This window comes from Epinephelus moara, chromosome 1, assembly GCF_006386435.1.
Source record: "Epinephelus moara isolate mb chromosome 1, YSFRI_EMoa_1.0, whole genome shotgun sequence".
NCBI lineage: Eukaryota > Metazoa > Chordata > Actinopteri > Perciformes > Serranidae > Epinephelus > Epinephelus moara.
The window spans coordinates 36,719,286-36,730,619 of NC_065506.1; the positions used below are offsets into that span (position 1 = coordinate 36,719,286).

Below are 11,334 nucleotides of genomic sequence, written 5' to 3' on the forward strand. Positions count from 1 at the left end.
ATTGGATTGTTGGTCACTGATTGTAAATACACTCTCCAGCGAAAGTGAAAGTAAAATCCAACCATGGATTCACTCTTATTTGGCTTTTTAGATCACTATATGTGTTTTTATCAGGCGCAGTGTCTCTTGGATGCCTGCAGCTCTCGTTCTCGCTACCTTTTTAAAAAGCCCCAACCTCACCTGCGTGCTGTGGGGGTACACACTCATAAACAACCCGAGTGTAGACAATAGAAGCAAATAAGAAAATTCAGGCAGAGGGCAGAGTCCCTGCAGAAAAATACAATGCAAAATCCTGCAGAGTATATCTTTATGTCTTGGGGACGCCATTGCCAAAAGCCATAAGAAAAAACACATTTGCTGGTACTGACTGTTGACAGATATGCTAAAGACCATTCAGAAGCCAATTTTCTAATATGAGTCATTGAACTTCTGTTCACATGAATGGACCTGTGAAGCCCTCCCTGACAGCAACTTCACTGTAATGGATTGTTAATGATGACATATAGTTCCCACTGCCTGTTACTTGACCCCGTCACCGATGACCACACACTCCTGCGCTGTGACGTGAGAGTTTTCCAGTTTGACCTTGTCTTTTAAATTGACGAGGGCGATGAAATGTCTAACGATTTCATTGTCAGTACAGTGTGACATCTCCTCATCTAATTTGCACGAACTGTCCTTGAAATAAATGGGAGATAAAAATGAGTAGCTGACTCCTTCGACAAATCTCACAGTGGTGCCACAGTACCTATTTCCACACCAAATACAGCCAAGCATTAACAGCACAGCAAGACTACAAAATGCCACTGCCCCAAGAAAAAAAAGGACAGTTCAAAAGACACTGCAGAGGCATAAAACTTTGAAGTGAAAGTAAATGCGAGGGATGTTATTCACTTCTCTGTTTAGATTCTCTCAGGGATTTTTTCTGCTGTTGACCAAAAAAGAAAAATGGAGCTCTCTGTACCACTTCTAAGCCATGAATTATTGCACATCACACAGCAGTGATGACCATCTCCCTCATGGCATGCCTTATCCTTAGATCCGAGTCACTGCACCACTGTGACAAAAACTACATTGCTGATATGAATTTGCCCTGCATAACAACGAAACAGATGGCCAGACGCTTCACTGCTGCATTCTGTTACAGTGGGCAATCAGATGACCTGCTGTCTGTTTTCCTATACAATACTGCTTTTCATTCACTACAGTAAATACAGGTCTCGTCTCCTCCACCGTGTCCAGGCAGCTTGCATTTGTAAGCCTTTTAAGCAGAGCAGCTAATTCAATTTGCCCACAGCAAACTGCAGCAATTAAAAACACATCATCAAACCAGGCTTGGAGGATAATGCTGTGTTGTACCAAAAATACCTTTGCAGCAGCATTTACCGGCCAGGAGCAGTGAGAGGCAGCATTTCTCCTGTTGGCTAAGCCATGATATTCCTGTCACATTTTGGTGGAGTCATTTTTAGAAAAGCCAAATAAGCCAGGGGAGGGGAGAATGAAGAGAGAAGAAAAAGAAGAGGCGGATTGCTTGTTTATGCTGCTGCATCCGTCCTGGTGTTGCTGAGGGTGGGTGGGTAGGGGGGGATGTTGTGAATGACTGAGGCAGCAGAGCAGCTGAGTGAGACTAACAAGTGGTTGCCATGCAGCAGGAGCAAGCGTGCGTGCTTCTGGAGGGAGAGATAGAGAAACAGAATGATAATGAGTAGGAGGCAGCAAGTAAGGGAGCATGAGGAGAGGAGCTGTATCTCTGAGAGGAGACACATATCATAGCTCGATCCAGCCTCTCCCTCGCTCCTGCGTTTCTCTCTTTATCTCCAGCTTTGTGTTTAGATGAGACGTTAGCCTAGCACAGCCAGTATGTCAGCCACGGACGGATTAATGGATATGTGTCCGAGGGCTCCAAGGAAGAGGAGTTGTTCGGAAGGCACAGCAGCAACAGGTCTGTGAGGATGGAACGATAATGACGGTGAGATGCCTTCTTTTTTTCCTCCTCAGACGTCCTCACTAGAGAATCTGTCAATGCAGTCTCTGTCTTTCACCCTACCTCACTCCCTCCCTCTCCTCTCTCTCTCAGCATGCATACTTGTGCAGTGTCCTTCTCATCATTCTACTTCCTTCTCCCTCGTCTCTTTTCCCAATTCTCTGTGTTCATTCCCCTGTCCCTGTCTGTATGTACCCTCCCTCTCTCATCTAACCCCCCCCCCCCTTCCTTCCCCTCACTCAAGCCACCTGCTGCTTGTGTTCATGTGAAAGATTAAGGAGGAAAAGAATGACAGAAGCAGACTTCCACTTGTGTGACCACACCAATTTTGTGATTATGTTTGGTCAATCGCCATCGCTTTCTTGTCTAATGGAATTACGCTGTCTGGCAGGCATCTGCTCGCACGCAACAGGTAGAGATCCCTCTCCTCTAAACCAAACATGCATAACATCACATCTTCATGAGATTTGACGTTTTCATTGATACCTTACCGCTTTGTCTATGTTTAACAGCTGGCTAGGCACTGCGACACACTGTAATTCTAACCCGACTTAAAGGAATGTAGCCGTGGTATTCGCTCGTATTACTGAGCCCATTTTCCTGCAGTCTCTTCTGTTCATGTTTGCTTTTTGTAATTTTCTGCAAAATTCCCAGAGGAGCAGAGTGAGAGAGAGAGAGATCGAAGTCTCCGGGCATCTGTTTGATACCACATTCAAAAGAGGCTATTTATAGATACCTGTAACCCTCCACGTTTCATGGTCAGCTCATTTAATTGTGGAATTTCTGTATTCTCTCTTTTTCCACATCTGTTATTTCTCACAGCCTACACAGTGTATGCATTAAGTGTGATCACATTTAAATGGGCTGATCAAATGGATCCTCTCTGCACAAGAGACAAGGCAGCACTAATCTGAAGCCATCATGTAATGTCTGTCCAGGTAACATGCAGGCTTCTAAACGCCTGACCCTATCAGAGGAGAGATGAGGCACCTAGATGTTGGTTTACCATGTGTAGCGTCCACTACAACCACTCCCTTGCTGCCATGAGCGGAAACGACATGATGGCGCACTCTCTGACTCTGGAGCAGAAGACAGCGTTTGCCTTCGTGGGGATGCTACTGGTGTTCCTGGGGCTGCTGATAGTAAGGTGTTTCAGGATCCTGTTGGACCCCTACAGCAGTATGCCCTCCTCCAACTGGGCTGATGGCATCGAGGGGCTGGAGAAAGGGACGTTTGAGTACGCCCTCACTTAACACAGGGACACGCACATCCATAGATGTCCTCGTAAACAGAAATGCCTATAGACACATGTACATACACATGGACATGGATACACTTGCACACATGCAAACACACACAGAAGCCACAGCCCTGCACAACCATTGCACCTGACACACCATTAAGACATCTCTCTGTGACGGACCGAACTAAGAGACTGAAGCTGTGTATGTTGTTCAATGTGTGTGCACTTTTAGTTCAGAGCCAGTGTGGAGTGTCTCTACTGTATGTGACTACATGTCTGTTGTTGTGCGTGTCTGAGCGAGTGTGATGCAGATGCTGTGTCATATTCTTTGCCCTTCTGCCAGGGGGTGTGCATTTCAGCTCATTGATTTACACAGAAATGGCTGAAGCTCCCTTTAACCCATACCTACAAGCTGAATGTCTGTAGATGATAAGAGGTTGATGCTCGTGGGACAGGGTGGGGAATTAAGAGTGCAGTGGGATTATTCAGATGTAGTTTGAAGACTCAGGGACAAGAATCCTTATGTGAACTCAGAGCGGGAAACACAGTGGTTGCACCTCTGCACAGCAGAGCTGTTCTGCACAGGAATGTATAGGGTTGGATACAGGGTATTATGTGAAGGTAGTGCTTTGTGGACTAATCAAATCCAATCTGTTGGTGATCCAATGGAGTGATGCTGCTGCTGCTGCTACTGCTGCTGCTGCTGCTGCTGCTGTGTGTACGGATTGGTCCTGTCCGTGGCATCATGCAATGAAAGGCAACTGAACAAACTGTGATTTACATTATGGTGTTACTGTTTCTAAATGATGCAAAAACAACTCTCAGAGTTTGTACTGCTGCTGTCTTTGAGTGATGGTATTCTGTATGTCGCCACAATTACACGTCTGAGTGAAAGAAACTGTTTACTTTTGACGGTATGTCTGCAAAGACATATAATGATGTTGATTTTTGGACTGTCAACTGTTCCGTCTGTCAAGCGTTCTGTCTAAAGGTTGGCTGATGCGATCAAGCCAAAGAACATTTAAGGGAAATGAGGATTGGAAACTAGGAAGGACTCTCCTGCTCGGCGCTGCTAGTTTTCTAATGACAAGGATAAACTCTCACTACCTGTCTGCAGAGGAAAAGGTCACATGGAAAACAGGGGTGGGATGTCTGTCAGCACTGGACGTGAACATCTTTTTCCTCCTATTCTCAGCCATCCTCACCCTTTCTCACCTGCTCTCCTCCCTCCAGACAGAGGAAGACAGGACAGTCCTAAACAGAGATTCTGTATTATGGCAGACTGGTCAAAGTCTTGAGTGTTTCTTTGCTAATTTCTACGGTCTACGGTTTCTCCTTAGTGCTGTGAATCTGCCTTACTGTGACCTTCAATGGGTTTATGTGCCTTCATCTAGATACATTAGAGCACCTGTTTGTGTGTCTGTGTGCGTGTGCATGTGTGTGTGCGTGCGTGCGCGTGTGGCATATCATGATGACAGATAGTGCGTCTCCTGACCTGTTGCTTGCTCAGCTGGTGGTAGAGATTTCTCATTGATATAGATTTGATTCAACGATGTGAAATAAATAGAATTTCTTCAATTTAATATACTGTCGGTCAAATCTTTGCTTTTAGGGTCTCTTTTTGCAATCTGTGGTGCACATCAAATATAAAATAAGGTTTATGATCAGTGAGATCAGTTTTCTAAATAGGTATGATACTTTTTGTGACAGTCTTGGTTACAGGACATAGCAGAGACTAAAAGTTCTGCCTTTTTGTCTTGTCTGCTTCTAAACTGACAGCAGTTGTAAGAGCATCGCTGCGGCAACAGACAGAGAGGCAGCAAGAGGTTACATGAGGGCAAGAAAAAGAGGTGATCAAAATTTTAATAACCCTTGTAGGAATACATTCTCATACAGGAACTTGTGTGTCTGTATGTTCATGCATGGTCTAGAGAGAGCGACACACACAGGCATCCATCGACAGTCTTGTTGCCATAAGGCAGGTCTTGTTCTGTAGAGTCGTACAGCCTCTTCTCCTGTGACCACTTCACACTCAGAGGCCAGGCCACCATGCGCACCTCCCTCGGCACTCGTCACTCATCGGGAATGCAATCATTATTGCGCCACTGTCTCTGTCACCTGTGTGACATCCTTATCTGAAATCCATTTTTAGTGGAAAAAAACACTGCCTTTTCCTCCTTGGCCTACAAGCCCACTAACCTTAGAGGAAGGACTAACTTAACTAGTAGCAAGAGTTATAAATCTATCAAATTTTAACAAATGTCTGCTCTTAGTGTGTCATATGTTGTCTAAAATTACTTTCCCTTCTTTGATTGGAACAAAGATAGAGACAGCTATCCTGATCTTTGCATAACAGGAAAAGAATTATGAGGAAATATATATTTTATATAACAGGGCCTGCAGTTACAGTGACAGCTCCTTACATTCTTCTGCACACAATAACAAATAAATATCTGGACTCTGAAATAATCATAATGAAATATTCATCTGTTGTTGATTTCCTTCTTTTAAAGACACATAAGTAGTTATGACACTAATGTCACACAGAATCATTGATATATAAGACCAATGAGTCAGCTGAATGGTGAACCTTACCTTTTGCTGATTATCAATCAGTTTATTACTCGTGGTCTTCGGACTTCACAAGCTATGTCCTTGATTATTTGTGATAAGACCAGGAGATACAATAGCCTTTATATTACTGACACTATCCAAACAGCTCTGTTATATACAATTAATGCTACTTTTAGTACCTTAATTTGCAAAAAATAGCTTGAGGCAGTCAGGTCAGTAAAGAGGTGAATATTATAGCCAATATGCTTTTTTATTAATATTGTTATTAATAGTAAAAATGCTATATTTTATCCTGTAGTCTTTATGTAACTTAAGTTTTGATTCACATAGTGGAAAGAACTTCTTACCCCTCCTCAAATACCTGCACTGGAAGCCTGGTGTTCTGAAATGAGTCGGACACCAACTTGAAATCTTAAAGGGACAGTTCAACCCCCCCAAAAAAATCTTTTTCCTTTTACCTCTAGTTCTATTTATCGGTCTACATTGTGTTGGTGTGAGTTGCTGAGTGTTGGAGATATCGGCCGTAGAGATGTCTACCTTCTCTCTAATATAATGGAACTAGATGGCACTTAATTTGTGGTGCTCACCTTGCCAAAAAACTACATTTAAAACATTAAGTAATGTCTCTTTCCAGAAATCATGACCTGGTTACTCTAGATGATCCACAGACCTTGTTGTGCGCAGGTTCATGCAGGAACTATGTTTAATTTCTGTAGAACTACACCCACCATCTGTATCACTGCACAGAAGGAAGTGTGCATCGACTCTGGCTGAGAGGCTCGTGCTCTAGACAGCATGAGATGTAAACATTAATGGCGTCCTCATCGGCTGAGCTGTAATGTTAGCTGGTTCAGTGGTGATAGGTGAGCTACCACTAAAAGCACACTTCCTTCTGAGTAGTGATACAGTTGCTGGTTGCAACACGGCCTCATTCTGAAGTTGGTGAATACCAGCACTTGGGCAGTGACTTGCGGTGTTAGACACTGACGAAAAAAGGCGTCCTTTGACGCCAGCATGATACGTGGCTGGTCGCCATTCTTGTGTAAAGGTGCCCGGCCTATCAGGGGGAAACACGGCCAGACAACAACACAAGTTATGGGGGTGAAAGTCTGATAATAAACATAACCATGTGCTTTTGTTTCTTAAACCCAACCATGTGCGTGTGTTGTTGAAGGAAAAAAATGTCATGATGTAGTGTGTTTGGAGACTGTATGCAAACAGTACATTTCCTGTGAAAAGGCAAGTGTATTTTGAAAACACACAATGCACATAACAGGCTGAAGTTGACAGGGGGTCCCAGAACATCAACAACCAACACACCCAGGGTACCTTGCACGCCATGTTGGCCTGGAAAGTCCATGACTGAACATCGTTAAGTGACAAGGTTGGAGTGGAAATGTGTTGCAGGGTGAAGTGCAATAAAAACAAAATTGTTCCTATGTGAAACTGCTCACAACAAGGTCTGTGGATATTGAGTAACCAGGTTATAATTTCTGGAAAGAGACATTGTTGTTGAGTTTTTCCAACTTTTTTTTTCTTTACGCTTTGAGTACCACAAGCCGAGTGCCATCTTATTCCATAATATATATCCAGAGCAGGCAGACATCTCTATGGCCGCTATCTCCAGCACTTGAAATCGCACACCAAAACAATCTAGATTGTTAAATAGCAATATGTAAATATGTTAATATATATTTTTGATTTGGGTGTGAACTGTCCCTTTAAGTCAGATCTGAGTGAAGGCTGCGTTGGATTTTAGACTTTACCACGTTGAACACCACTAAAGGCCTGTGTGGATGGACAGGTCAATGATTACCCACCATGAGATATTCTAATGTTCATATCAGTTATTAATGATTATAAAGCTATTATGTTTAATATTTGACTTTTAATTGACTTAAAACTTAACTGTACTAATATGTTCAGTTATTGGATATCCCTTTGCTGGTTATTTGCAGGTTTCTTGTAAAAAATATTTAAAAAGAAAATCAATTGTTAACAAAGTGGGACCACCTCAGCCAGTTTTTTGTTTAGTTGGCATATGAGAAAATTACATACAGCAGAGTCTTTACATTTTCTGAAATTTGATATTCATGATTATTTAAAGAATTCAGCACACATTCAATACATAAACATTTACATTAAACATTAATTCAGTACACAAACATTGTATATAACATTCCGAAGAGTGTCTCTGACAGAGCAGGCCACAGTCCAGCAACTCTGACAGTCCAGTCTTGATTTGGTCTATGCAGGATTATATCATAGCAGCTGTTAACTCACCACCCACAGATCCCTCTTGTCAGATCTCTCTTTTTACCTTAAAGTGGCTTTTGAAGATTTTAGTCCTGGTTGATTTGGCGACACCTGTAGTTACTGGTGATAACAGCAAATGCAGTTTAATGCCACAGGTCACAGAGTTCTGGGGTCAGCAAAACAAACTATTGTTCTTTTAATTAAGAAGTCAGGCAATAATTGGCCTTTTTCTATCATTCTGTGAGCAACAGTGATCTGATTTCACGCTTCATACGGCATGAATCTGCAGGCAGCAGGGCACAGTGAGAGGAGTGGGTTACCACGCTGAGTTGGAGGGGGCTAACCTGTCGCCTGCAGACAAGGATGTAGGTTTCACTTCAACATTGGGAGGGAGACATATGAAACTAGGGGTTTGAGGTCCTCTACCATGAAATTTCCTGCATTCTGGTGAATTTTTCTGCATCAGTTTATGGTACAAATGTCTTTAATTTCATCAAAATAAAAGTTCTCTGCTTGTTTCATGTTTTTATAGACAGAGACAAATGCAGACATTCTAAATATTAAGGAAGATGTGTCCCCTGCATCCCCACAAAATCTATGTCTATGCCTGCATCTCCTCATTTAGCAGCTCACAGTGGCTGCTCCTTCTTCTTTCATTACTCCCTGCAATATTTCAACCTGATCCGCTGTCACAAGAAGCCGAAAATGACTGTTGTCTTTGTTTCGTAGATGCATTTTTGATGAATGATAGCGGTAAATGCAAAGCTCGCTGAAAAACACATTGCATTTTCTGTGACCTTCATAATAAAAGTCAACTCAAGTTTCTCCGGTTAAATGATTTTAATGTAAAGCTGCAGGAAATGTTGGTTAACAGCATTTTTTTATGCGCCGACTGTCACCCACTTCATAATACTGCAAATATATAAATGTTACAATGCTTTCATCAGTGGGCCATAGGCTCAGTCACCATTGTGTTACCTTAGTCAGCAACAGATAATGACTAAGTAGACGTTTATTTAAATGAAAATCGTTGAGATTATTGCTTTATATCTGATTGATCATCTCAATGTATAATTAGCAGGCCTATGCGGACTGGAGTGGCCTATATACTGTATAACTGAGATGAAAAATACCCATCCTTTTATTTGTTGCAGCCTTTTAAGATGTAGGATCAGTAATCCCAAGTGCTGGTATCTGCACTTTGGCTCTTAATCACTTTTTTCATATTGCAGTGAGCAGAGTGAGGTTTGATAAATCCTGCAGAGGGCTTTTTTCCCCGACTCTTTTGAGCCCTTTGGACTTTAACTGGAGTGCAGTTTCCCTTGTTCTGTTCAAACTGGAGCATATGCACCTGCTGCCATGCATTCACCATATAGCCTCAACAGTTCTCAGGGGAGCACTGCATACTCTGAATTTACTCAAGCACAGCAGACAAAAATCTAGCAGCCCTGATCATAAAAAAAAAGGAATCACCTTAGTCTCAAGTCCAGACTGTGGGAGAGTCAGCAGGGCCCGAGGATCCTAAACTGCACTGCAGTGGGGCATGAGACAAGACTTTGCTCTGTTTTAAACTCAAAATAATCCCTGACAGCTAACGTGTAGTAGCAGAAAACACATTTACTCAAGTGCTGCACTTAAGTACAATTCTGAGGTGTTTGTTCTTTACTTAAGTATTTCCTGCTACTTTATACTTCTCCATTACCATGCAGAGGAAAATGTTGTACTTTATACTAGCTTTACTTATTAGTTACTTTGCAGTAATGCATGTAATATTCTGAATTGAACTTAAGATAAAACTGAATTGTTCCAGGGGTTAAATACACATGTCACTCAGCCGATAAAGTAGTTAAAATTAGCTCCACCTTTATCACCTTCAACATTAACATGATGTAAACATTATTGCATCAATAATCGTAATCTGTTCATATAATATGTATTATTCTGAAATTCACCATGCCTACTTTTGCTTATATTTTGATGCCAATACTTTTGTACTTTTACTTAAGTAAAAATTTAAATGCATGATTTTTATTCATAACAGAGTATTTCTACTTTTTTAAGTACAAAATTCAAGTACTTCTTGTATCTCTGCGAACATGCAACACAAACCTGAGCATTAGTATCACCATTAGCAGTTAAAATAACCTGTTGCAGTCTGATTAAGACAGAGAAGTGAGACAGACGTGAAGACGAGAGCTGTAAATTACGTCCCATGTGGAAATTTTTCTTTCCTCGGCGTGACTCAGTCAGTGTCATTCTTGTAGAAAATCTCAACTGCATTGGAGCCGCCGTGTTCGGGATCTGATAAGCATTGTGAAATTGATTGCCTCCTTTCAATCTGCACATAAAAACACGTGCTGGTGTATTTTTCTCAGCCTGAAATACAGCCAAGGTCAGATTTGGAGTCATTAGCCTGCCTTTCACTGTGTGCATAAATCACCGTGGTGTATCAGTAATAAGGAAGTTTACCTGTTAAGAGGACTTTTAAAGGCACTTTAGAAGTCATGCGGCTATAAAGAAGTGCCTCTGGCATGTTCCTGTAATTCATGGTCTCATATTAACTCTCATTTTCCTCATGAATACGGCCATTTCTTCTGTGTTAGCTGACCCATGCACCAGGTTTCCCTGTTAACACGTTGTGGCAAAGAGAATTATTAGAGATAACATTTATTTTATCAGTTATATACTGGACTTTTATGGGCCCGATATCTGCTTTACTGTAAGATTGATTTCCCTGCTGTTATCACATTAGTTCTATTGATTATATCCTATTTCTTATATATCCGTTATGAAATGTGTATTTTTCTATCATCCCATATTAGCTTTTCCTTTTTTGCCACGGTTATGAAGGAGCTGTAACCTTGAAACTTTTCCTCCTCAGTTTTATTCTCCTAGTAATGGGAACTTCCACGAGGATGTTTCCCGATGATTCATCCAAGAGGCCCAGAGGTCTGAGGAAATACTATCCATAGCCCCATAAACGGCAACCACAGGACAACATGTGCTGTTGCCCTGCACTTCAGACAATAATATTAGTAATCAATTCTCTAGAACTAAGGCAATGAGCGCCTTTATCTCTCGTTTGGCGTTTATGACTTGGTTAATCGTTAAGCAATGCCTTTGTGTCCCCTAGGATGGAGCAAGGACATATCTGACACCCCTCGTTCAGTTTTCTGAGGGTTGATCCAAAGAGTTAGCCAATAGCTGGCAGCCAGTATATGACCCTGGGATGCAGGGTATAAAGGTAGGCCATCTGAGACAAACCGAGCTTATGCAC

At 41.9% G+C, this 11,334-nt stretch overlaps 1 protein-coding gene across 2 annotated transcripts; it reads left to right on the top strand.

Annotated features, from left to right (window-relative positions):
- The first annotated feature begins 1,684 nt into the window (after window positions 1-1,684).
- Window positions 1,685-4,788, top strand: ctxn2 (cortexin 2). 2 transcript variants are annotated; one of them, XM_050046736.1, is made up of 2 exons: window positions 1,685-1,969; window positions 2,923-4,788. In XM_050046736.1, exon 2 carries the CDS (start codon window positions 2,992-2,994, stop codon window positions 3,235-3,237), a length of 246 nt encoding a protein of 81 aa, XP_049902693.1. In that variant the 5' UTR covers window positions 1,685-1,969; window positions 2,923-2,991; the 3' UTR covers window positions 3,238-4,788. The 2 variants fall into 2 exon arrangements, with proteins under 2 accessions (XP_049902693.1, XP_049902700.1); XM_050046743.1 differs by lacking the exon at window positions 1,685-1,969 and adding an exon at window positions 2,306-2,396.
- Window positions 4,789-11,334: the final 6,546 nt, after the last annotated feature.

Excerpts from the sequence above, each read along its gene's own strand:
- ctxn2 (XM_050046736.1), top strand. The coding sequence starts at position 2,992 with ATGTGTAGCGTCCACTACAACCACTCCCTTGCTGCCATGAGCGGAAAC.